General features: G+C 44.1%; 2 protein-coding genes across 8 annotated transcripts in view; both read left to right on the top strand.

Annotated features, from left to right (window-relative positions):
- Positions 1-18,109, top strand: part of MYO5A (myosin VA) — a 184,911-nt gene extending 166,802 nt beyond the window's left edge. For all 6 annotated transcript variants that reach the window (XM_057306340.1, XM_057306339.1, XM_026518505.4 and 3 more), the window contains 7 exons: positions 1,949-2,103; positions 4,061-4,150; positions 5,993-6,143; positions 8,244-8,526; positions 10,207-10,381; positions 11,558-11,638; positions 11,920-18,109. In XM_057306340.1, the coding sequence (XP_057162323.1) occupies positions 1,949-2,103; positions 4,061-4,150; positions 5,993-6,143; positions 8,244-8,526; positions 10,207-10,381; positions 11,558-11,638; positions 11,920-12,072 (1,088 nt within the window). In that variant the 3' untranslated portion in view covers positions 12,073-18,109. The remainder of the gene's footprint in view (positions 1-1,948; positions 2,104-4,060; positions 4,151-5,992; positions 6,144-8,243; positions 8,527-10,206; positions 10,382-11,557; positions 11,639-11,919) is intronic.
- A 4,686-nt stretch (positions 18,110-22,795) lies between these two features.
- Positions 22,796-27,291, top strand: part of MYO5C (myosin VC) — a 95,810-nt gene continuing 91,314 nt past the window's right edge. For both annotated transcript variants that reach the window (XM_026518500.4, XM_057306337.1), the window contains exon 1: positions 22,796-22,994. In XM_026518500.4, the coding sequence (XP_026374285.2) occupies positions 22,968-22,994 (27 nt within the window). In that variant the 5' untranslated portion in view covers positions 22,796-22,967. The remainder of the gene's footprint in view (positions 22,995-27,291) is intronic.

Genomic DNA, 27,291 nt, shown 5'->3' with positions numbered 1-27,291 from the left:
TGACCAGTCATGCCTCATCAGTCAAACTGCAGGGAGACTTGCCTAGGATCCACCTATAAGGATCCTTTGGGGCCAGGCCTTCTTAGCTCTGGCTACAGATTAGAATATCTGGAGAAGCTTCTGAGAAGTATTCATGCGTGGTCCCTACCACAGACTCATTACATTAGAATCTCTGGAGGGAAGAGCCCGGCCACATCAAATATGTTTTTTTCAGTCTTTCAGAGGATTCTGAACTGTAGCCAAAGTTGAACACCACTGTTCTGGGCCATTTAACTACCTGAGTTTCACTTTTTTCCCTTGCTTCCCTTTCACAACTACATATGTTAAGAGCAACACTTTGGTAATAGGGAAGAAACAAAAGAATTAAGGGAAAGATTCCAGCCGTGGAAGGAGAGGACAGATGAAATGGACATGGAAGAAGTATTTTAGAGAAGCGTCAGGTCAAGATGGGGTGTAAACCCATTGGTTCTGCAAGAAGACTCTTTAAGGGAGGGTGGGAAATGAGTTGGGAGTGCACACAGCCTGAAAGTTGTGAACTAAAGAAGGGAAAAACCTCTCTTTTCAGCCTTTGCAGAGCATTGCTCCTGGCAGGTGTGGGCTGACAGCAATGTGATTGGCAGTTACACCTGATTTAATGTTCCTGGGGTTCGTGGCATTAAGCTGAGTACTATATATAGGTGCAGAGGCACTTAAGTTTCAACGTGATCTGCATTTTGCAAAAATGTTAAGAAGCCAGTGGTTTTTAAGCATAGAATTAACAAACATTCATCAATTCGATAAACATTTAGTGAGCTCCTACCAAATGCTAAGCATTTTCTATGTACTGGGTAATGAATAAAGTAAATTATAACCCCTATTCTCATAGATCTTACATTGGGCGGGTGAGGGGAATAGAGAAAAAAATATACATATAATGGGGTAAAAGGGTCAAGAGTAAAGGCAAGTGTACTGGTTTATATAAAGTTGTCAGGAAAGTTCTCTTTCATAAGGTGATCTTTGGACAGAGACCAAAGGAAGTAAGGAAGGAAACCATACTGACATCTGAGGAAAGAACATTTCAGGCAGAAAATAGTAAGTACATAGGCCCGGGGTGGGAGCATGCCTGACATGTTCAACCAACAGCAAGGAGACTCCTGCCGAGTTAAATTAGATAAATGTCTTCTTGCAATTAGGCTGAGAGGGAGGAATGTTACTAGAGCACAGAGAGCTAGGGAAGGGGAACAGGGCCACATCACACAGACCACAGTGAAGATTTTTGATTTCGTAAATGACGGAGAAGAGAAGCTACTTGGAAGATTTTTAGAACAAGAGTGGCATCTGTGTATAGAATTACTCTGGTCATTGTGTGAAGAAGGTGCTACTGGGGAGCAAGGGATGAATCAGGCAGACTCGTCTGGCAGCCATCACCACCGTCCAGGGGAAGATGAGGGTGGCCTACTGTAGGGTAGCTAGTAGAGTAGGGACGTTTCTGGACGTGCTCTGTAGGTAGAGCCAACAGGATTTATTGTTGGATTAGATGCGTGGCGCGAGAAAACAAAGGCGTCAAAGATACTGACAAAGCTTATAACCTGAGAAACCGGAGGCTTGGAACGGCCTATTTACTGAGATGGGGACGACTCCTAGAAGGAGGGAATCGGGGGTTTCGTTCAGGATGGACTCAGTTGGTGAGGTTAAGCAGAGGTATCAGGAAGGCAGTTGATACACGAAACTGGAGTTCAAGGGAGAAGTCAGGGCAAGAGATATAAATTTGGGAGTTCTAAGATTCACATGTCCCCACCCTTAACAATTTCTCCATTTGATGAGCTATTAAAATATGCTTTTTAAATATGACCTATTAACCCTGAATGATTGAATTCTTTCATGAGAATTGTGCCTTTACATCTCTCAAAGCATTCCTCATGAAGACTTTCAGTGTTATGTAAGATGATTTTTCCTCATTTCCTTTCAGAACTGAAGCCCCGTGGTGTGGCGGTTAATTTGATTCCAGGGTTACCAGCATATATCCTGTTTATGTGTGTTCGCCATGCTGACTACCTGAATGATGATCAGAAAGTGAGGTCGTTGCTCACATCAACAATTAACAGCATCAAGAAAGTATTAAAGGTCAGTTCATGTTCAGCAAAAGTGTCGTAGTGAACATGAATGATGCCAGAATCTGCTCTGAGGTCTTTTCCTTCCTTCGATTGGGACTAAGTTGCCAGATACGAACACTTTCCAGTCTTCACGATAACTTCCGCTCTAGGAAACAGTCTTTCTTGCAACATTTCCAAATGCCTTCTTGTACAGTGGGGCTCCGGTTGAACAGTAATCAAAATTAATTTGATATAATTGCATTAAATTGCAGAGTAAAATAAGTTTCTTCGTAAACAGAGATAGTCTGTTTTGAGATCTTACAAGTAAATTAAAAATATTTAGCGTGGTCCATATACATAGGGAAAATGATGTTCCGGTTAAAAGGTATTAAAGAAGTTCAGTATGACATGGGCCGTTCATAAAGACGTCTGATCAAACATTAACATTTTTCTCCCAACTTTTCTTCCTGTTATTCTCCAACTCACCCCATAATTTTCCTTGTTACCTGAAATGCCTGGTTCCATGTGAGAAGCAACACACAGATACTAAGCAGAGAGGAAAGACTCGGAAAAGGCGGCAGAATTATGTAATAGAGCAGAAAGCCCCACATAACTCAGTAATCACTGAGTCACCTTGCGTAATCCTCCTCTTGCCTCTCTAGAGAAACAATGAACATCATGCTTAACTTCAACTCACGTGTTTCTGTGAGGAGCTAAGAGAATGTGCTCCAAGTACTTTGCTTTCTGATTATCTAACTGAAGTTGGATGACAACTTTTAGGACAGAGATAAGTGGGTTGTTAACAGGGCCAGAGGACGCTCTCAAATCTAAGGGGTCATTCATGCACTATTTTGTTTTAATTGTGGTAAAATACACAAAACAGAAAATTCACCATTAACTATTGTTCAGTGCATAGTTCTGTGGCATTAAGGGCATTCACATTGTCGTGCAGCCATTATCACTGCCCCCTTCCAGAACGTTTCCATCTTCCCCTCCTGAAGCTCTGTCCTCATGAAACACAGCCTCCCTGCAGCCCCTGGTAGTGAACCTCGGACAAACGCGGGTTCTCCGTCCCTACTGTGCAGATACTGTACGGAGTTAGCTTTGCAGGGGTTACTAAAGCGTGGAGTTTCTGAAGACTTAACATTTAAAAATTGATGGATGTCTTCTGAAAGAACTCATTTCAATTTTGGTGAATGGATGCTGTAGTGCATTTAGCCTGCAAGTTTTGCTACAAAGACAGCAAAACCAAATCGTGTTTTCTCCCTGTCATCCTAGTTGCATGAAGATATTTATCTAATTTGACTATTTATTATACCAAATTGTTTAAAAATTAAAAAGGAGTGGGTACTAGCATATAACACCCTTTTAATGCCATTCAAAACTGATGTGAATTTGTCCCCCATCCCAGTTTTGAATTGAAGTGTATTTGCCTCAAGCCCTGTTCTGACTTAGCAGTCGGGTGTGTTTGACAGGAGCCCCGGGCCCAATGCAGAGCCATTCAGCTTCCCCTTTCTCCTCTTCTGCACAGGACTCCCTCCATCCCATTTCTGATTCTCTGCTCATGAATTGTATCTTATTGTTGACCAGATTTGTAACCTAATCTGGGTTTCAGCGCTTCATAGTCTGTGACTCCCTGTTGTGCTATTAGTCCTTTCTGGTCCCCTGAATAATCCTGAGGGAAGTGAGTTGGGATAAGCTGTGGTTTGATGAATGTTTTTCCGCCAGAAGGGACTGCTAAGCTAACATCACCTGAACGACTGGGCCTCCTTTTCTAACAGCAAGAAAATGGATGTCAAGCAAAGTACCAACCACCCAACCAACGCAGGGTTGAAATTTTCTAGCAATGATGTAAGACTTTACAATTGCAATGTGATTTATTTTTGTGATTATAATGTGACTGAAAGAAGTGGGCCTTCTGGTATCTGTTACTTTCAGGTTGCTGTTTCCCTAAGGAGAAGTGAATTTAGCCTTTTTCTCTCTTTCAGAAAAGAGGTGATGATTTCGAAACCGTCTCCTTCTGGCTCTCTAACACATGCCGATTTTTGCACTGTTTGAAGCAGTACAGTGGAGAAGAGGTGAGGAGACCTTGATTACGAAACCAGCGTGATGTACTTTCTCTGACCTCTTTAAGGAGAAGTTTTAAAGCATGAAACATTTAACCATTTGCTAATTTAAAGATTTTATGTATTTACTTCAGACAATGAGAAAGAGAGCAAGTGAGAGAGAGAAAGAGAGAGAGAACATGAGCAGGGGGAGGGGAAGAGGAAGAAGCAGCCTCCCCACTGAGTAGGGAGCCCGACGTGGGGCTCGATCCCAGGACTCTGAAATCCTAGGACCCTGAGATCCCAGGACCCTGAGATCATGACCTGAGCTGAAGGCAGACACTTAACCAACTAAACCACCTAGGCGCCCCCCATTTGTCAATTTAGAAACCTGAATTCAGAAGTGGGTTGGACGCTCATAGCTTTCTTTGATGTTCATTGTTTATGAAACAGTGAATTGGAGAGCAACATAGTTTCTTCCCTCTGAGAGTTTGTATTATGAGGAAGCATAGCAGAAATGAAACCAGCATTGGTTAATGAATTGTTAGGAGCAATGAAACCTCGTGTCAGTATGTGGGAGTGGGCTTTTTAGGGACTGATATGAGAAATATTGAACTGTTTAAAGAAATTCATCAATTTTGGCTTTCCATAATACATAAAAGGTGATCGAACTGAGGCGTATCTCTTTACATTTGTCCAAAAACCTATTCTGCTTTTATTTGCAGTGATATGTTCATCAGGCGTTTGATAGACTTAAAAACTATGTAATATATTATAATTATTATTTATTAAGGTCTATTCAGTATGTATCAGACAGCACTTCCTTTACACTCTGTTATTTAATTCTTACGGCATCTCTGTGAGGTAGGAATGACAACCGAGTTTTACAGATGAGGAAACTGAAGTTGGGCGACGTTCATCACTCTGCCCAGGTCCTCTTAGTCAGAAGGAGCAGAGCTGGGGTTCTGCGGCTGCCTGTCTGACAGCCTGTGCCCCTTCCCACTGCCGTCCATGCCTTCCAATTTTTGCCTGGAGGGCAGGCAGAGAAGCTGACCAGTAGACTTTCTGGGCACCCAGAGGCTAGGGGCAGAGGACTGTCCTGGCAAATGATGGAAAGTATTAATATGCGTAAGGCGCAGTCCCTGAGAAGGTGGGACGGAAGACTAGAATTCCTCTGAGGGGCCATTACTTGTCCTATCAGTCCGCACTTCTAGACCGTGTTGCCAGGTGGTTTGTAGGGAGGCAGATGCTTGACTGTGGGCAGAATCCATGAAGCAGGCAACGTCTGACAAAAGTACCTGCCTGTACAGTTGGTTTTCCATTTTAATTAATACCACCAAAAAATTCCATCCTAAGCTTGGATTGAAAATCATGTATGGTTACCATGAAATATAATAAAGGGAAATTTTTTATTTATTCACTGATCTCGGTAGAAATTGGTCTGTTTTAAAAAGATTATGTGTGCCCTTGAGGTGTAGTATTTATAAATAGGACTGTATTTAATGGAACTGAAGTTAAAAGATTAGTACTTTAGATAATTTAGTGTTTGGCAGTAAACATGCTGCATCATAAGTGAAAACACTCATTAATTTTTTTTTTTTTCAAATTAAGTTTCCCCCATCTTGTTTCACTGACATGGCTATTGGAAAGTCTCAACTGCTAGCTTGCCAAGCTTAGATATTATTCAAAAGCTAATAAGAAGTGGAAGGGGGATACGATGGAAACAAACACAGCATTTGAGAATGACTCTCTGGCGTTCGAGAGTGGAACAGGCGGAAACTCTTCAGAGGAAAAGACAGCAGGGGAAACTGATCAAACGAAGGAGCTAGGAGAGAGAGTTTAATGGGTGTCAGTAACTTGGCCTTCTGGTTCTAGGGCTTTATGAAACACAACACCTCTCGCCAGAATGAACACTGCCTCACCAATTTTGACCTGGCTGAGTACCGGCAGGTGCTAAGTGACTTGGCTATTCAGATCTACCAGCAGCTCGTGCGGGTGTTAGAGAACATCCTTCAGCCAATGATCGGTAAGGCGAGGGCAGGGCTGACGTCGAGGTCTGTCTGCCTCACGTGCCCAGCAGCGACACTTGTTCGGAGGCATATCTTCATACGAGGAGCATGAAGTGGTAAAACTCAATCCTGAAATTAGCTGGAGAACCCCAGGACCTCAGCCACGACTAATTGGAATACATCAAAATCACTGCTTCCCCGTGATTGAAACGGCAGTACCTAGTGAATCTCCCCACTGGCTGATGCCTCTCCCTTGAGACTGGGTTCTGCTTTATGCCCAGCAATATACCTCATACTTGTCCAGTTTTCAAAAACACTTTAAACTTTGGTCTCAGAAACTGCTACACGGGACCTCCTCGGGGCCCACCTAAAATGAAGGAGTTTGCACTTTACCTGTTAGGCTACAATCGAAGGGCCGGGGGTACCATGGCAACAAGAAATAGGTCTCAGACACTCTGTGTTGAGTTACATATCTCAAGGCCCCTGTGGAATTGTCAAAGGCAATCTGGTTTAAAGTGGTGGTTTCTCACTGGATAAGTGACTGGGGTGTGCACGTTTGTGTGTTTCTATATATGTGTAGTCAGCTTGGTGCGTGAGCCTATGTACCTCTCTCTATATGCGCGTACTCACTCTGAGTATGTATTTATATGCCGTACTACCTGTGTTCCTGTGGAATGGGTAACAGACGAAGTAGGAACTCGGGGGCATATATAAATTGCAGGCTGCTCATTTTGAATGGACTGAATTTAAGTTATCAAACTGTTATCTTCAGGCAAATTATCAGCAGCTTTTTTTTTTTTTAAGATTTTATTTATTTATTTGACAGAGGGAGATAGAGTGAGAGAGCAAAAACGGGGGCAGGGGCAGAGGGAGAGGGAGAAGCAGGGCCCCCGCCGAGCAGCGAGTCCGTTGTGGGGCCCGATCCCAGGACCCGGGGATCATGACCCGAGCCGAAAGCAGACTCTTCACCTCCCGAGCCCCCCAGGCGCCCCTATCAGCAGATTCTTAAGGCTGCTCCCAGCTACCCTTTCTTTCCCCACACGCGTGTTCTCCCATTTCCACAGCTTCTTCATTGCCCTTAGTATTCCGTCCTCTATCGCAGGCCCACGATTAACCTACCAGAAACATAAAAGGCTGAGGAAGCCATGGGAGATGGCAGTGATTTCCTCAGGGGACAACTTCAGGTCGGTTCTTCAGTTGTCCCCTAACAGTTGTGTACTCAAAGCAAGGTAGGTCAGGTAAAATGTAAGAGGCAACACAGATGCAAAGAAGACCAACTTCAGCCCATGTTTCTTCTACTTTTGCCTCTCTTTATTGACTCAGCAGGAAGCTTACCTCTGAGCTGTCCCGCTTTAAGCCACTACCCCCATCTCCCAGTGATTTGATAACAACCGCCAATGTTTTGTGTCAGTGTGAGGTTCTGCGGTTAGCACTGTGAGCTATTCAAATGAGTAAGAGATATAAAAATGAATCCGGAATGGCCCCTGCTCTCAAGGGGCTGCCAGTCCAGGGGGCGGTCACCCCACAACTGTCCTCGAGGAGGCATAAGCCAAACACTGTGAGGGCGTAGTGGAAGAGCCCTGCCCCAGATTTGAGAAGACCGAGTTCTGGGAGGTTGAGGCTCACCCGAGGCCTCCCTGCTTCTGTGGGGAGCTCAGGGCAAGGAAGGGCCCGGTTTTCCAGCCCCACACAGCCATTCCCCTCCCAAGGCTTCTCCACGACCACTGCCCAGCCTCCTGCTGTTCTTGCTACTTGGTTCGCCGGTGGGGCCTCACATATCCATAGAGAATTTCTTCTCCTCTCCCTAACTGCTGCATCTTTCTCAAAAACCCTCCCAAGGTACACAAGCTGGTACTAGTACAAGGCTGCTGCTTCGTATTCTGGAAAATGCACCATAGAGATTTCTTAATTTTGTGGTAAATTTTTGCATTTAAGAATTATTCCTTCATCAGAGTTTATAATCTGGGAACCCTTTTTTGGAAAGTTTGTTTTCCCCTCTCTTTTGGTACTCAGATCATCGTCCTAAGTTGAACGTGGGAGAGTACGCGTGTGCATGTGTAAGCAGGCGTGTGTGCACGTGGAACAGGCATCTTCTAACACTCGAACTCCTCCCGCAGTCTCCGGCATGCTGGAGCACGAAACCATTCAGGGCGTGTCTGGGGTGAAGCCCACAGGGCTCAGAAAGCGAACCTCCAGCATCGCAGACGAGGGCACCTACACCCTGGACTCCATCCTCCGGCAGCTCAACTCCTTCCACTCGGTCATGTGTCAGCACGGCATGGACCCTGAACTGATCAAGCAGGTGGTCAAGCAGATGTTCTACATCGTCGGGGCCGTCACCCTGAACAACCTCCTCCTGCGCAAAGACATGTGCTCCTGGAGCAAAGGCATGCAGATCAGGTGAGCCCACGCCAGCCCTGCCATGCTGTCGGCTCCCGGCCCGGCTGCCGGCCTCAGTGCAGGGGGCACCTGCTGTCTGCTGCCGCCGGCCACGCAGCCAGGGAGGGCCACGCTGGACCTCTCCGCTGTCACGCGTTACAGCTCCTGACTGTGCCTTTCCACAGGTTCTCCCACCACTAGCTGGGAGCCTGCTCCCCTGGGACACTGACTTGTTGGAGGAAATGGAGAGATGATGAAAAAAATACTTTGAGTTGAGATGGCTGCTCCCTCACCTTTTGCATGTGTTTGAATTGTACATAACAAAATACCGAATTCTTTGTAATGAAGATTTCTAATGTTTGATTTCTCTTAGAAATTTATTTTAACAAAACGTCTTTTTGTACCATGGCAGCAAAAGCATGTCTAATAGATCTCTTACTAATCGGAAACATGCCCCTCTATCTTTTAAAAACATGTCCACTCAGTCTTATGCCCAGCTTCTCCTCAGCGTAACCCATTATCATAATAGAATTGATTTTTTTTGCAAATTATTTATTTTATTTTTTTAAGATTTTATTTATTTGTTTGAGAGGGAGAGAGATAGCAAGAGAGCACAAGCAGGGGAGAGAGGGAGAAGGAGGCTCCCCGCTGAGCAGGGAGCCCGACCCAGGGCTCGATCCCAGGACTCCCAGATCATGACTTGAGCCAAAGGCAGATGCTTACCCAACTGAGCCACCCAGTCATCCCCAGCAAATCATTTATTTTAAAACAGAATATTCACCAAGAGAGGAAAAAATGATCTCTCCTCCATAAGTCTTTAGTTAATCTCGGGAAACCCTGGCATCCTTTTCAAATTTTCCATTCTAACACGCATCCATTGTAGTTAGCATTAAGAAGATAATGCCGTCATTCAGGTCATAGACTTTATTTCTCTGGAAGGTTTGTTTATGTATTTCTCTATACACGTGAAGCACTGTTGTAATATCACACTGCCTGACTGCAAAGTTCTCATTGTGTGTGTCCATTTAGCATTTTAGCATGAGAAGCACTGTCACCTGGTTGACCACTTCATGAAACCTCAGCATCTGTGTGATTTCTACATCTCTCTCCACATTTGGGGTCTCTGTCTCTTCCAGCACCCCCGCCCCCCCCCCATACACACACACTTTCCCTTCTCTCCTTCCATCCCTGGGCTTCCTCGGGCCACTGCTCTATCACCCAGGCTCTTCCCTAAAGAGGGCTGCAGCACAAGGTCTCTGTGGGGGCATCTTGCTTTTCCTGACTAGGAGTCTGATTGGAGGAAGAAAGGGTCCTCAGAGGTTATCAATTCTCTCCTCTGACGCTGTGAGACCACCTAGGAAGCATTTTCTGGTCAGCTGTTTAGCGACACGGCCATGTTGGATGTTCTGTTTTGTCTTTCAGCAAGTTTTATTTAGTAATTTTTGCTGTAATGGCTCTATTTCTACCTTCCATTGAAGTTAATGATATCCTCTAGTCATTTACTCTTATATAATTATGATTATAAACCTCATGGCTATAATAAAATTTTAAGCACAGCTGGTAAGATTTAAGAAAATTGAACAAAAATACTGCCTGTCATTTTAACTGAGATTCCTGACAAAGCCATACATAAAAAATTAAGACATTTATGACAACATTCAGTAAATTTGCATTCTCTCCCTCTCTCTCTTTTGGGCACAGGTACAATGTCAGTCAACTGGAAGAATGGCTGCGTGACAAGAATCTGATGAATAGCGGGGCTAAGGAAACCCTGGAACCTCTCATTCAGGCTGCTCAGCTCTTGCAAGTGAAGAAGAAGACAGATGACGATGCAGAAGCCATTTGTTCCATGTGCAGTGCTCTAACTACTGCCCAGGTGAGGCGCCGCCCCCTGCTGGGAGATGCTGTAGCGTACAGCAAGGGTGACGCTTAGGGAAGTAAGGAGCCCCCCAGCCATCGCTCTTGGCTTGGAGCGGACTTCCCGTGTGTCAGAGAAGACCGAGATCTATACAGATCTTAAAGAAAGGAGGTTTTGCCAGAAAGTAATACATTTCGGTGGGAGCCACAGTCATCCACAGTCCACACTCAATAAATATTTATTGAGTGTTTACGGTGTTCTGCGTAATGTCACAGACACCGAGATACAACCAAGAACAAAACGACGACCCTGTTTTCATGCAGTGAACATTCTATGCAGCCTGTATCCCAAAAAGTAATTTTCCGTATCATTTGATAATTGAATGATATTAGACTTCTCTGTTTTATAAGACAGATAATTCTTGTTCCTTCATTTCAATAAATGACTAATTGAGCTTCTATCTCAAGGCACCGTACTATCGCTGGGGGAGAGACTTCAAAATAAGTAACAATCCTTGCCGAAAAGGAATTTTCCAGTTCTGTAGGCCAGGCAGATGTACCCAACTGATTCTAGTATACGAGGTTCTAGCAAATTCTATAGGACGATGTCTAAAGGAAGTGCCACGGGGCTGTAACTATGTTCAAGGAAGGTCCCGTTAAGCTGAAGCATTGACGCTAAGGAAGTGAGAAGGGCATTCGAGGGCAGTGGCAACAGCACGACGCAAGGCACAGGCATAAACGTGCCCGTTTTTCTTTTGCCAGTAATCTCTATGCTGAGTCCTGGGCTTTCTTAACGTTCTTTACGTGTCTTACCTGGATTATACATAGAATACGTATAGAAAGCAGCTGGATGGAAACAAGGGACACCGTTAACAGTTGCCACTGGGGTGGACTGAGAGGATTGAGTGGGACACTTTTCCTTTTCATGTATGATCTTTTGTGTAGTTGGGTTGTTTTTCCAAATTTATATGGGCTTCTTAAAATGTACAAATATTACACTAATCCATTCTTATTTTAAAACTTCACACAGTAAAGGTAAATATGCCTTTAGACCAGCTCTCTCTCCCCTTATCCCAACCCAGCCCTGAGTGGAATTACAAACTATACGCATAGATCCTTTTACTTTTCCAGATTATAAGCAGCCAGTGTGTGTTTGATAATCTGCTGCGAACTTTGATCATTTCATTTCTCACAGATTGTCAAAGTGTTGAATTTGTATACTCCAGTTAACGAGTTTGAAGAAAGAGTCTCTGTATCATTTATTCGTACTATACAGGTAAGATCTCCCAGGCTTTCTTTTTCTTTGATTCACAAACACAGTTTTTTGAATGAAAATTTTATAGTTTATTGAGAGAAAATGTGTTTTTTTATTGTATTATCTCATTTTAACAGTGCATTAACTTTTTGTTAACAGCTTATTAGAAAAAGGAAGTGATTTTAAAATAAATACAAACATTCTTTATTAGTTGAGGGTTTTTTGGCAGATTTTTGGTCGGGGAAAAAATCTTCATATATCCAAAGAACTGATGCTCTGTTTTTTGTTTTTTTAAATCTCAGATGCGTTTACGAGACAGGAAAGACTCTCCTCAGCTGCTCATGGACGCTAAACACATCTTTCCTGTCACCTTCCCTTTTAACCCGTCCTCCCTCGCACTAGAAACCATCCAGATTCCAGCCAGCCTGGGCCTGGGATTCATATCACGGGTCTGAAAGTGATGGGATGTCAAGGCCAACAGTGGCAATAAGAACCCATTATTTCCAGGGAGCGACTGAAAAGACATTTTTAAAGAGACAGTACTAATTATCTTTCAAACGAGAGGTTATTAACTGGAAATCTCCCTAAATACTTTCATCTCCTTGGAAAGAACGATAGGCTTCTTTGTGCTGTGTTCCTTACTAGCAACTCTCCCCCTGGGTCAGTTAGGTGTCCCGAGGTATATGACAGAAGGAAGGGGGAGGAGAGGTCTCCAGATGCCAGCATTTATTTTCAGTCCTTAGCACTGCATCTAGATGATATGGCAACCGTGTAAATTCCAGCCATGAGCTGTTGTTAGGAAGGCACCCACAAAGAGTCTCCTCTGCGCGGACCAGAAGAATTGAAAGAAAAATCGCCGTGGAGTACATATCCTACCAGTTCAGGAATCGGTTATGTTGATGTTGTCAAACCGGATCGAAGAAATAAACTGGCGATACGTAAAGTCCTTGGTCAAGTAACTTCCTTCTATGTGCACGATGATATCGAGATATTAAGAGAATGTTGGTTTGCCATAGAGCATAGAAGTCCATTTGTACTGTAGCTGACTGAGCATTTAAATTGCTGCTACGCACCGTGTTCTTTAATATTTAAGCGATATTCTTATTAGGCACTGCAACGATAAGCTTCTCTTTTTATCAACTGTGTTTACAATTCAGTCAGATCGGTTGTAACTGGGTTATGTGCAGATATATACAGGTCCACCTGCACAAGGAGCAGACACTGGGAAGTCATGTAGTGATAGGACAAAACGACATTTAGGGATAGGATTAGACAGAGTGGCTGTTGTCCATGTCATTATTTATTCAGAATGTATTACATTGATGTGCTCGTTAATCTTCCCTGGGTGGATATCACATCAGGGTACGGTGTTCTGTGAAGTGACTCATTTTTAGTTCCCAGACCGGATTCCTGCACTGCATATTTTCAATCCTGACAGGTTTTCTTTCTTCTTCTTCTTAATTTATTAAGAATTAATCTCAGTCACTATCTAGAGAAGATTCAAGTCTTGAGACCTTGATTATCCTATAAATTATGCAAAAGAAGGTGTATAATAAATACTATGGTTCCATTTTTTTTTTTTTTAGGCTTTGCAACTTCTATACATGTTCTCAGCACCACTAGATACTTTAAGGAGTATCATATTAGGAATACTTTAAGACTTACATAAGAAATATAAGAAGATTGCTGAATTTTACAGAGGATATGTTTCAATAAGACCCAGATCCTATTAAGTGTCATTCTGAAATCCTAATTAAACATGTTCTCAATTTTTCCTGGAAATCCTAGACAATGGGTCTTTCAGGTTGTGCAAGAGTAAATTCTTAGCTTTCATTAGAAACTCTGGTTCTGAATCACAAACATAGATTTATGTAAGTTAACTGTTAGATGGTCTATGAAAAATGACATCTTATTAAAACATGTGCAATATTAATGGAAGTCAGTTTCAAATCATGATAAAGATTGTTATTAAAGATAAACACTGTCTATTAACTTATTTGGGCCTCACATTCCTCTTTTATACAATAAGAGGGCTGGACGCTTCCACATCTAAAATTCTCCCCTCTCAGCACTTGGATCATAGAGAATCTAGATGCAGTTACTCAGTGAGTTCCCCCTCGAATGGAAAGATCAGTGTGTCTGGTGCCTCTTAGTCGTGGGCGATTAATAAAATGTAAACTCACAAGTTAGTGTAGCTGTAACCTTTCTTAAGTGTACACGGCTTACATGCTTTTAGAAAGTGAATTAGTTTGGGTGATTTTTATTCCATCACATACTGCTGTATTCAAGTTGGATACATTTATTTATTTGCAAAATCAACCAAAACCACTACTGATTCAATCAGGTTCTCTTAGTTTTCCCCAGTTGTCAATGTGGTTTTCAATGAATGAACTCTTATAACCACTTGGTTAGTACTGAATGTGCCAGAATACGGACTCATTGCATAGGGGAGATGCTAAAAACAAAATGCCACCATTGGAATAGACTGTCCGCTTGGGACCGGGAAGTCCTCCCTGCCCTTCCCCAGCTTAGTCCCCGTGCAACATGTCCTGTGCACACCCGGAACCTTGTCAGGTCTTCAAGAGCACACGGTAGCTCCTACTGCCACTGTGGCCCTTTATCTTACCCCAGACAGCTCGTGTGCTGAAACGTCTCTCTCGTCTCCTGCCTTTCTGCTGGAAAGTGCTGGAGCCTCCGTCCCACACCTGGGCCAGAATCTCTCCTGTTCAGTGATGGTCACACAAGATTCTATTCCAGGCTCTAGCTTCCTCTGAGGCCTACCCAGGACCCCAGATGGGAATCTGAATTCGCTTCTCTTAGCAGCCTGAAGATCTTTAGTCATGACAAGGATACCTTACAACCAGGGAACCCCACGACCTGGTAAATGACTCTGTGTGCTACTCTCTTGAGGATACAAGAGTAATGTGCTGACTAGGGGTTTCCTTTAGCCCCTCCGAGGACAGCTCACCCTCTCTCCAACCACACTTTCTCACCCAGCTTCAAACCTACCTTCCCCAGCCCTCCACCCGCCCATTCCCCGTTCACTCTTTCCCTTCCTTCCCTCAGCCAAACCATAGACCCCATCACCTGCCTGCTCACCGACTCTGACCTGTGGAAAGCTATGGAAGGAGTCAGTCTTCAATTGCCCCCGGCCTCCCTTCAGGCCGATATTTGTTGTTCTAACTTGTCGGCAGTACATTCCTTAACATTGTCACTGATTTGCTTTTTCATATTTCCCCTGTGATACGCAGTAGGAATTCCAAGAAAGATCTTGAAAGAACATGGTTCTGTCTTAATAGCTCCTTCTCAACAGTCTCCCCCACTCGCCTTACGTACAGACTCAGCTCACATCTGGGAATGCAAGGCCGAAAAATGAGGAGCAGTTTTCCCTGTAGCTTCCCTTTGGTTAAGGCTTTGGTCTACCTGACCTGAGAGTAACTATAAAGAAGGGGGAAGGCAAGATGCACTAAGCAGTTCCTTTGGAAGTTTGAAAAATCTCCACATACCTGACACTTCTATCATCAAGTGCAGAAATACAAGAAGATACATTCCAAAGCCCACCAAAAGGAAATCTGGGGGATTCCGGTCAGTTTGTACGATTTGCTTTATTGCCTTTGCTTCAGTGGATAATTGAGAGTTGGCTCTTTCTGGGTGAGTAATTACGTGTAATACAGATCAGATTTTTAATAACGTGAGGGAGGCTATGAAAATATTGGGATTTCAGTGTAGTGATTGTTTTAAGAAATTACTCTCCTGGTAACCCTAGGTAAAAGGGCACCTGTCCTAGTCTGAGAGATCCTCACACAATATTCATACTCCTTCTCTCTCCCCGTCCCTCCGTCTCTGCCTGCCTCTCTCTCTCCCTTTCTCTCTGTCTCTCACACATACACACAGAGTCACCAGAACGTAGAGTTCCCCAGGAGGCATCCTCAAGGATCCTCTGGGTAACTTCCAACTGTTTAAGATGAGACAAAGCAACAATGGGTGTGTGACCCTTACGTTCTCCTGCTGAAAGTAGTGCAGACCAGGACCTTGCATCTGGCTATGCTTTTCTTGGGCGCGCGTCCTCTGTTACCTCATTGTATCCTCACGACAGCGCTGGAAGGTCGAAAGGGTAGCTGCTACTGCGTCACTTGCTGATGATAATTTGAGAAAGAGAAGGTGGGTGACTTGCTGAGGTCACACCGCCCTCCCGTGGGGCCCGTCTCCTGCCTGCAGCCCGAGCGGTGCCTGGGCAGAGGGAGGCAGGACACTGAAAAGTCTCCAGGGGACATTCTCTTTTCCCTGCTACCCGCGTGGTGCCCTGGGTCAGTGAGAGGTGTTCTTTTTTTTTTTTTTTTCCTCTTATCAGAATTGGCAACTGGCATACGGGAACTGAGCGAGTGCCGAGTCCCAGGTTCTTTGTGCTGACAATCCGAGGTGCCCGGAGCCTGGTGGCTTTCTTCGTATCTGTTCCCTGCTACCCTAGGTTTGATTTTCATGAGTCTGAGCTCCCTTGGAGGGTGCAATACTCTGTGTTTAGGTCTTTCATTAGTAGCAGGCTGTCTCCACCTGGCTGGAAGCCGTGAAAGCCTCCCCGAAGTTAAGAGGTAGGTCACTCCCCACGCCCGCGCAGAAGCACCTAGAGCCGCCGGGGGAGCTGTGCAGCCTGCAGCCAAGCCCCCGGGGCCCTTCTGAGGCCTGTCCCCGGGCAAGCCCTATACAAGTCAGTGTGTCTGAGCGTTCCAGTGTGTGCATGCTGCCAGTGTAGACTCCCGAGCTAGGAGGTGTGCTACGTGCATGCGTGTTAGAGAGGCTCCGTGTATTGCTTTGGCCTCTGTTCATGGATAAGTGCATCGTGATTTCTTCTCAGGCTGTGCTGTGAGGACCGCCTTAACCCCTGCTCCCTTCCCTCCGAGAGCTGCCTTAAGTTCTCTGGAACTCTTCCTCTGTAAGGGACTGACTCACCTGGAGAGGATATCTTGCTGTGTTTCTCAAGGTTCTGTGAGGGTTTCGGTTGGGTGAGGCCCCCAACCACGAATTCCTTTCTCTCCTTCCTGCATGACTCTCCCTCCTGTGACCTGCCTTCCTTTCTTTGCTGTTATTTCCAAACAGGTGTTAGAACTCAGACAGCACCAGTCTCAGAGCCGGTGAATGTGGGCTGAGAGAGTGGTCCTGAGTTTGGGGGGGCTTTGTGTCATGAGGAAGCAAATGAACATATGAAAGAAATAGATAACGTAGCTTCTTGGTAATGCTTAAGTGGCGTGTTTTCTCCTGATCTTTTCTTAATACAAGTAAAGGGTACAACTGTAAAACCTTCCATGGACATGCTTTAAAATTTTTTTTTAGGAACCCTGTACTATATATATGAGTTTGAATGAAAACCGAAGAGATCTGTAAGTTCTAACCCATTGTATTAACCCAAATTAAATCAACCTGGAGTTACATACAGTAGATTTCTCAGATCAGGAACTGAAAGATACTCTGTAAAATAGCTGCCAAAATGCATTTTATACATTTTTTAATTTTCTAATTTGGTCCAGCGAAAATGTTCATTAGCTTAACTTAGTGAGTGTCATTAGCTTCCGAAAATGACTGAAAATGACTAACGTTTCCTTAGTATTGTGATACAGCTTGAAATATTTGAAAGAAACATGTTTTTCGAGTGGAAACTAGTATGTATAAGTCAATGCTTGGTAGGTCAGTACATTTTCATGCATTTTTCAGTCAATAGTTTCAAATATCTTATTGTTATTACCATATGTTATAAAACTTTAGCCTACATTTCAGGCTCTGTAAATCACTTGAACCATTTAATATTTTCCAACAAATGGCGAATTTTTCCTTTAAATGTGGCTATGGATGTTGTAATTTATGATTCTGGTTATGTATTTTTTTTGTGAACTCCTGGAGTAATGTTCACTTTTTTTGTGTCCTTGGAAAATTTAAATTGCTCTAACAATGTTACACAGAAATGAGCTCATCATGACATTTAACATATTGTATTTGAATTGTTAATTTTAATTATTAATTTACTGTGAAATGGATATGCCATTTAACTACCATGAAACTGAACATTGCAGTTTTTCAAATATTTTTCCTTCTTGGATCTGGAAAAGGAATTCTATTTTGATCTACATCGAAAAACATGATACAGTTAATCTTTGAAAAGCTGTAGGTAAAATATGCATCCATTTGAAAGTAGCGGAAATACTAAGAAGTGAAAGACATTATCAACTAACTCTGGTTTTAAACTGAAACCGTCCCAGCATATCTCACGTGGAATTTTAAAAAATAAGTTAATAATTCATCTCATATCAACAGAAGCCTTTGAAACATGGGTTTTCACCATTTATCATCTAGTGCTAAGATGAAAACCAAAACAACATCAGATTGACACTTACGCTCTAAATTTGTAGTTGTCTAACGTTGTCCTTAGTAAATGTGCATCATTAATGCTGTATTCTCCTAGCTATTATAGAAAATTGTTCAAATAAAGATATGGGAATAAAGTATTTTTGTTAGTGTCTTATAAATAAGCTCGCAGCACATGGGACATGGGACACACGCCAACATGGAGCATGTTCTGGGCTGTAAAACACACCTTTAATATCTAAGAGGACAGAAATCATACAGTGTCTGCTCTCAGATGACAATAGAATTAAACTAGGTACTAAGAGGAGAAAAATGGCTGAAAAATCCCCAGATTTGGAGCTTAAACAACACGCTTTTTAAGATTTTTTTTTCCATTTATTTGAGAGAGAGCGCACGTGTGCATGCACACGAGTGGGGGGTAGGAGCAGAGGGAGAGGGAGAAGCAGACTCCCCACTTAGCAGGGAGCTGGACACGGGGCTCAGTCCCACGACCCCAAGACCATGACCTGAGCCAAAGGCAGACGCTTAACCGACTGAGCCACCCAGCTGCCCCTTAAACAACACACTCCTAACACATTGATTAAAGAAGACATCTCCAGAGAATTTTAAAAATATTTGAAGTAAATGAAAATGAAAATATAACTTATCAAAATTTGCTGGGTGCAGTGAAAGCAGTGCTTAGAGGGATATTTATAGCACTGAATGCATGCATTAGAAAAGAAGAAAGACCTGTAATCAATCATCTAAGCTTCCACCTTAAGAAACTTAAAAAGGAAGAGAATATTAAATGCAAAGTAAGTAGAAGAAAACGAGTAATAAAAATCAGCAGAAATCAAAGACATTGAGGACAGAAAATCAATAAGAGAAAATCGATGAAACCAAAAGCTGGTTCTTTAAAAAGATCAATACAATTGATAAACCTCTAGCCAGGTTAACTAGTGAAAAAAGAGGGATGACATACAGAATAGGGGTTGCTTGGGGCTGGGAGGAGTTGTGTTCGGGGAATGAGAGGATGGAGCAATAACCGAGAGGCACGGAATTTCTTTCTGAGATGATGACACTTTTAAAATTACCTGTGGTGTCCTCAGTTTGAGGGGAGGGGGGGTGGGGGATTGGGCTAGGCTGGTGATGGGTAATAAGGAGGGCACATGTTGCATGGAGCACTGGGTGTTATACGCAAACAATGAATCATGGAACACTACACCAAAAACTAAAGATGTACTGTATGGTGACTAACGTAACATAATAAAAAATTATTATAAAAAAATAAACTGTGGTGATAGTTCAATCTGTGAATCTACTAAAAACCACTGAGTTGTATACTTAAAATGGGTGAAGTGTATGCTATAAGGATTATATCTCAATCTTTCTTTTTTTAATAGATTTTTGACTTCTGGTATGACAGACTGAGAAGCTTAACAAATTCTCTCCTCGAAAAAGCAAGGATGACACTGGATGAAAGTATCAAAAACAACATTAGGGCTCTATAAATTGACCAACATCATACAACAGATTAGTAGTGTTTATTCATGACAAGCCACCGACCTCTGAGGAAGAACAGCGTTTGACAACCCTGCTTGGGGCTGCTCCCGTCATCCTCCCTCACCCAGCTCAGGTAGGCTGGTAGTTCTCCCAGAGTCAGGCAAGCTATGAAAACCAGCAGCTTTGTCTTTGGAGGGGCTCACTTGATTGGGAACAGAGTGCGGTAAAAGCCCTCGCCCAGCAGTAACAGCAGTAATCTCAGAACGGTGAGAGAGTACGTCTCTGTCGTTTCAAGCCACCCAGTCTGTGGTGCTTTGTTACAGTGGCTGTAGGAAAGTAATACAGTATGAATCTCAAGGATCTGTGATGAATTAAGATGCGTATTTTCATCCCCAGAGGAACCACTAAAAAGGTAACTCAGAGGGAGAGGGAGAAACAGACTTCCCACTAAGCAGGAAGCCCTCTGCAGGGGCTCCAGCCCAGAACCCTGGGATCGTGACCTGAGCCTAAGGCAGACGCTTTACCAACTGAAGCACCCAGGCACCCCCTCTCCTACCCACTTTATGTCTTTTCTTTATGTTATTATTTTGGACAAGAGGTACGTAACATTGAATTCATCATAATCCTCTATTTGTGGCACCTGTCACTGTTGGTCTGTGCCAGGCCCTTCAAAATTTTTTTGGTTCCTCCTTTTTCTCTATTATCAATTTCATTTCCTTCAACCTCATAGATATTCACTCTTGCATAATTAATGATAACTTTGTAATTTATCACCCACACTTTTTTTTACATACACTTTTATCCATGAACAATATATAATATTGCAGGTTTTTTTTACTAGTTTTAAAGTTTATATATAAAGACTTTTGCTATACATCCTTTCAACATTGCTTTTCATATCTCTGCAAGTCGATATAAGTAGGTCACATCCATTCCTGCTGGCAGCTACAGAGTCTATACCATATGTATACACTATTTATTCATCTCCTACTGATGGATATTGATGGATATCTCCTTTGATATATAACTCTGTTATGAAGAAGATTTATTTAACTGTTTTGTTTGTGGCTATTTGATAATTTATCTCCCTAAACCTATTTTCAATAAATATTCTCAAATTGCTGTCTAGAATGGCATATCACATAGTTCCCACCAGTTGTGTGAGCAAAAGTTATTTTCTCACATCTTAGGCAGCATTTGACATTGTTCAACCCAAATATTTTCGCCAATCTGATGAGTATATAGTGATATCTCCTTGTTCTCATTTGTATTTCTCTGGTTACTAATAAGGGTGATGTCTCCTTATGTGTTAACAAGCCATTTGAGTGTTCCCATGTGCCTTAATTTCCTTGGTCAATTTAAAAAATTGGACTTACTGTCTTTTTAAAAACTAATTTATAGTAGTTTCATACATATCTTAGATTAATACAGATATTAATCATTTCTTGGTTGTTTAAGTTGCAAATGTATTTCCCAGGCTGTTGCCTTTCTTTAAGAATGGTGTCTTTCACTGAAGCAAAATCTTTCCTTTTGATGACCTGAAATTCATCATTGTTTCTTCCGATGATTTTGCTACCTTGTATCTTAAGATATTTTTCCTAACCCAACATTGAAAAGCTGTTACCCTTCATTTTTTTCCTTAAGAATATTATGGTTTGGGATGCCTGGGTGGCTCAGTCGGTTAAGTGTCTCCTTCAGCTCAGGTCCTGATCCCATGGGTCCTAGGATCCAGTCCCCCTGCGCTCCTTGCTCAGCAGGGAGTCTGCTTCTCCCTATGCCTGCAGCTCTCCCTGCTTGTGCTCTCTCTCTCTGACAAATAAGTAAATAAAATCTCTCTCTCTCAAAAAAAAAGAGGGTTTTAGGGGCACCAGCGTGGCTCAATAGGTTAAGCATCTGCCTTTGGCTCAGGTCATGATCTCAGGGTCCTGGGATCGAGACAGGCTCCCTGCTCAGCAAGGAGTCTGCTTCTCCCTCTCCCTTTGCCTCTGCTCTTCCCCCAGCTTGTGACTCTCTGTCTCTCAAATAAATAAGTAACATCTTTTTTTAAAAAAGAATGTTATGGTTTTACCTTTAAGTTTTGATCGTAAATCTATCTGGATTTTTTATTTTTAGATACAGCATTTGGCATGGATTTGCTTCCCCCACCACACACACAATGGGCGCATCTATTAAATAATCTTTTCTTTCCCATTCTGATCCTTAAGGCCCCATATAATATGGGGCCCTGCTCGTGGACTCCCTTCTGTCCCCTATTCATTTATCCATTCTCGTGCCCGTATCACACTGTTTTAATGATGATGGATTTGTGATATCCTTTAATATGTGGTAGGGCAAATCTCACCTCTTTGGTCTTTGTTTTGAAGATTTTCTTGGAGGGGCGCCTGGGTGGCACAGCGGTTGGGCGTCTGCCTTCGGCTCAGGGCGTGATCCTGGCGTTATGGGATCTAGCCCCACGTCAGGCTCCTCAGCTATGAGTCTGCTTCTTCCTCTCCCACTCCTCCTGCTTGTGTTCCCTCTCTCGCTGGCTGTCTCTATCTCTGCCGAATAAATAAATAAAAAATCTTTAAAAAAAATAAATTGAAGATTTTCTTGGTTGCACATAAATTTTATTCCATACAAAATATAGAATCATTGTACAATTTTCCAAAAGTTCTGCTAGGATTTTTATTCCAATTATATTAGGCTTATACATTATATTATTAATCCGGGTAGAATTGACACCTGTACGATATTAAATATTCCTATCCATGAAAATGGCATTTTCCCCCATTTATTCAGGCCTTCTTTTATGTCCTTGTAGAGAAAATTTTAACATTTTCTCCACAAAGGCCAAGCGCATTTTTGTTAGTATAGTCTCTGGACACTTTATATGTTCATTGATGTTGTAAATGTCTTATTTTCCATCTTACTTTCTATCGTATTTTCTGAATGATTATTGCTCACATAAAGGAAAATAACTCATTTTTATATTTGATTTTGAATATGGTCATCTGGCTGCACCCTCTTACAAGTTCTAATAATTTGATGATTCTCTTGGACTTTCTATGGCAATGGTCATATCCTCTGCTCTTTCCAGTAAACACGCTTGCAAACTACGGAAGCCAAAACTTGGCCGGGAGCGTCTCAAACACACCTGTTTCCTGCCTCTGAGAGCCCGGGAATCCCACCTGCGCCGGCGGCTCAGCATCCCCGCCAGGTGGACCCACTTGACCGTCGGGAGCCGGCCGGGAGGCGGCTCGCGCCCTGCCCTCAGCCCGCCCCAGCCAATCGCGGCGCGGACCCGCCGGGTTGGCGGGCAAGGACCAATCCGCGGCTTCTCTGCTCCCGAGGCCGCTACCGGGGGTGGGGGGGAAGGTGAGTAGTCGGACGCTGGAAAACTTCCCCGCAAGATGGCCCAGCGCTGATTTACGCGCGGGCTGCGCTGACGGTCACTCGTCCGGGCCTTGGAGCCTCACGCCCAGCCCCCGAGCCTCGCACCTTCACGGCCCTCGAGCTGCCCCGGCTTGTCTCGCCCATGGCGGTGGCCGCGCTGTACACGCAGGTACTTGAAGGCGGGCGCGCGGGAGGGAAGACGGCATAGCGCTAATGCTGACTGTACCTGGTGCCCAGGCCACACCTGTGCACCTGGCGCGTTCGCCGCAGGGAAGGGCCGCGGAGGGCCTGGGGACCTGCGGCACCAGAGAGTCGCTCTCCGAGGGCTCTGGTCCCCGGCGGCGGGGAGAGCGCCCCGCGGGAGCCTCGGGTTCCCTCGGGATGGGAGGACCGAGTGTGAGCGGCTGCCTTCCCGGACCCGGGCTTCCCGGGGATCGCGCGTCTGTCTCCCGCGCCTCTCGGCCCCCGCCTCTCGAGCCACAGGTGGAATCAGAGTTGCCCACAGGGACACGGAAATCTCAGACACGGGCGAATAATAGGATCCATAATCTTCCTGACCCTCCTCGGAGCCCCTTGAACAAGAAGCTTAGGACCGCAGTATTCAGGATGCTTTCTAGAATTCCCGGGTCTTCAGAAATGCCTGCACGTGCATTTAAGTTCATCTGATGTACGAAGTTGCAGCTGCCTGGGCGTGTAAGGCAAGCTTCACCTGTAGAATTTGAGGGCTCCTGTGAATCCGGGGGTCACAGGCTCTTCACTTAACACTTACACGTTGCTTTACAATTTATAAAGCACCTTTCCCATACACCCTGATTCTGGGAGTCACTCTAGAACATTCCTTAGAAACCATCTCTTTCCCAGTGCCGAGGGCTCCACCCCTTATGTAGAAAGATAGCATTCTGGCACCCAGAACCGCCTGACATGAGCTTGGCTATTTATTTGGATAAAAAATAATTTGAAATTGTTGGCCCTTTTGAAAAAAAATCCATTTGAATAGCCATAATGTCAGATCCTCTCACACCCCAGTGGAGTAAAATCTGTGGTTGCTAATATTCAGTTGGCTATCCGTTTCCCCCTGACACATGCCCTCAGTTTGTATTTGAAAAGACACTTTGCTGTAGATATAAATGATAGTTGTAAATAATTGTCTCGATGGTTTAAGCAAACTTTTTTCTTCTACTTTGCTGAATTAGTAATGCAAGTACAGATCATCCAAATATTACTGTGCCCTCTAACACGTTTCCATTAACTAGAGTTCTAAATGGGCACTGTTTGAACCTCCACTCTTCCAGAATAGTTTACCGGTGAGCACGTGAGCCATCAGATATCCAGCAGGGTTTCTGAGGTCTTCAACTTACTGGAGGTAAAAGAAAATTTTGGCAGAAAGCAATGCTTGGAAGATACTTTGGAGAATAGAAAATTGTTGATGATTAACCTATTTTAGGTAACTTTTTTTTCAGAAGCAAAAATACACAAGTGTAAGCTTTTGTATCATCAAGTGCCTTGCACCACAAATATTTTTAAATACCAACTAAGTAGCAGGCATAATGTAGGGAAACTGATATGGAAGAGTTTCTAGAGAAGAGCTTGGGTGGACAGAGAATCTGAGAATCCCAGAGCCAAAAGGAGCCTTGATGGCCATCCATACCCACTTTGTGTCCAAGTAGGCATCTTTGTCCCAAGGCTGCCTCTGCCTTTCCTGGTGGTTAGTCAGTCCCCACGTGGTCAATTCCAGAGGGGGGAAGCTCCCCAGTTTGTATAGCTGCCTGTTTAGGTTTTAGAGAGCCTGCTTTGTTACTGAGTTTTCTGAAACTGAAACAAAATCTAAGCCCTGTCCCTTGCATGCCCACCACTTCCCCCAACACTCCCCAAGTCCACAGATCTAGCCATTTGTCCCTCAAGGCCAGCACACAGGATTGGCCTAAGTCGAAGTTCATGTCTGGGGGACTCTTGGCCACATTTATGCCCCAGGAGTGTTGCTTCTCTGCACAGTCTTAGCCATACAACGTTTTAAAACATTCTGAAATCCCTTTCTGCACCCAGGGGCAATTCGTGATGCAGCAGGGCGATGGGTGGGCTGTCCGTGGGTGATGGCCATACCCACCCACAATCTGCAGGCTACACTGATGTTACCTGCCTGCCCCCTGTCGAATCTCCCTTCCTGCATATGCCTTGAAGACAGGTATATTATCTCCCATAAAACATTTATTTAGCACTTTCTGTATTTAAAACATTGTGCTTGGAGGAGATTAGAAAGATTTTTTTGAGTGATAGGCTTGCCTCTCAAAGAGTTTTCTGATGAGTGAGAAATGAGAAATGTCAAAAAATTCAGTCTGCTGAAGCCCTAAAGGGAGGATAGAGCTGAGAAGGGAGGGTCTCGGCGACTGGAGAGTTAGGTCGGAGGTTCATATTCTGGTGCAGATTTTGAGCGTGGGAAGACAGGATCAGGATTGGGGGCTGTGTTTTAGGAAGCGGGGTATGTCAGCTGTGCCCATGGGACTCAGGTGGCTGAATTCTCAGGTCATCCTAAGTGTCGGGGAGAGAATGAGGGCTGCAGTATTGGGCAGGGTGAATGGAGGCAGAGTCCAGAGAGCCTGTGGCGGTAGGTGACAGTAGGCCTGGACTGGGGAGATGAAGGGGCCTCGGATTACATGGAGTTCTGGGTCTGGATGATTGAGAGCAGGGGTGCCATTGACACACTGAGGCACACCAGGGGGAGGTGATCTTAAGAAGTTAGGAGGCAAACTTTGTCCCTGCAGGGGATGAGGCACTGAAGGGCTTTCCCAGGGCCAGTGCCCTGGGTGGTTAGAGGTTGGTGGGGAGGTTTCGCCAGAGTCTTCTGCCCCAAGGGAGAAGATGAAGCCCGGGCATTGAGAGCCTCACCAAGGGAGAGAAGAGAGCCAAGACCGTTCACGGGGGAACGAAACTATTCAGAGGGCCCTTGAGATGGAGCCATGACAAGGAGAAGGAGGCAGGAGAGCTGGCATGGGAGCCACAGGGAGAGAGGTTCTGAGAAAGAGGAGACTCCTGGGAGGAAGTGTGGTGAGAGTAGCAGTTGCTACCGGAAGAAGTGTAAAATGACCCTTCTCTTTCAAAAGCTACTTGGCAACATGCCTTAGAAATGTTGAGAGCATTTGACCCAGCAGCTCGACTATTTGAAATCTGTTTGAGAGAAACCGGTTTGGCCATTCACTGTTGGAACCTCTCTGGAAGCCCCTGGCACTCTCAGACTCGCTGACCAGCCACAGGATCCCACCTCTGCATCCCCCCCTGCCTGCCTGCTCCTACCTCAGCGCCCGCTCTGCAAACTTCTGGCCAGCCCTTGATGCATTCCTGCCCATTCCACCCTCTGTGCCTTGGTTGGCTTGAAATAACTGCTTTGCTCAGCAGCGCCTCACCTTCCAAGTTCAATTTGAGCAGTGCCTCCTCTTTTTTTTTTTTTTTTTTTCAGTTTCAGAGGTAGAATTATTTAGTGATTCATCAGTTGCATACAACACCCAGTGCTCATTACTTCAGGTGCCCTCCTTAATGCCCATCACCCAGTTACCCCATCCCCCACTCCCCTCCAGCAACCCTCAGTTTGTTTCCTTTTTTTTTATTATGTTCAATTAGTTTTTGATGTAGTGTTCATCAGTTCATTAGTTGTGTATAACACCAAGTGCCCATCCCCACATGTGCCCTCTTTAATACCCATCATCCGGTTACCCCATCCCCCACCCCCTCCCTTCTGTAACCCTTGGTTTGTTTCCTGGAGTCCAGAGTCCCTCATGGCTTGTCCCCTCTGATTTCTTCCCATTCAGTTTTCCCTCCCTTCCCCTGTGGTCCTCCATGCTATCCCCTATGTTCCACCTATGAGTGAAACCATATAATTGTCTTTCTCTGCTTGACTTACTTCACTTAGCATAATCCCCTCCAGTTCCATCCCTCAGATTGTTTCTTATAGTTACGAGTCTCTTAGGGTTTGTCACCCTCTCTGATTTTGTCTTATTTTATTCTTCCTTCCCTTCCCCTATGATTCTCTGTCTTGTTTCTTAACTTCCACCTATGAGTGAAATCATACAATAATTGTCTTTTTCTGATTGACTTATTTTGCTTAGCATAATACCCTCTAGCTGCATCCACGTCTTGCAAATGGTAAGATTTCAAAAGGAAATAAAAGGCATCCAAATTGGCAAAGAAGTCAGACTCTCACTCTGCAGATGACATGATACTCTATGTGGAAAACCCAAAAGACTCCACCCCAAAAATTGCTAGAACTCATACAGGAGCTCAGCAAAGTGGCAGGATATAAAATCAATGCACAGAAATCAGTTGCATTTCTATACACCAACGAGACAGAAGAAAGAAATTAAGGAGTCGATCCCATTTACAATTGCACCCAAACTTTAAGACACCGAGGAGGAGTGCCTCTTCTGAGAAATCTTTACAACCAGCTCCACTATCTGAGCACCTCTCAGTTGACTTGT

This window comes from Ursus arctos, unplaced genomic scaffold, assembly GCF_023065955.2.
Source record: "Ursus arctos isolate Adak ecotype North America unplaced genomic scaffold, UrsArc2.0 scaffold_36, whole genome shotgun sequence".
Lineage (NCBI taxonomy): Eukaryota > Metazoa > Chordata > Mammalia > Carnivora > Ursidae > Ursus > Ursus arctos.
This window is presented reverse-complemented; position numbering and strand designations above follow the sequence as displayed.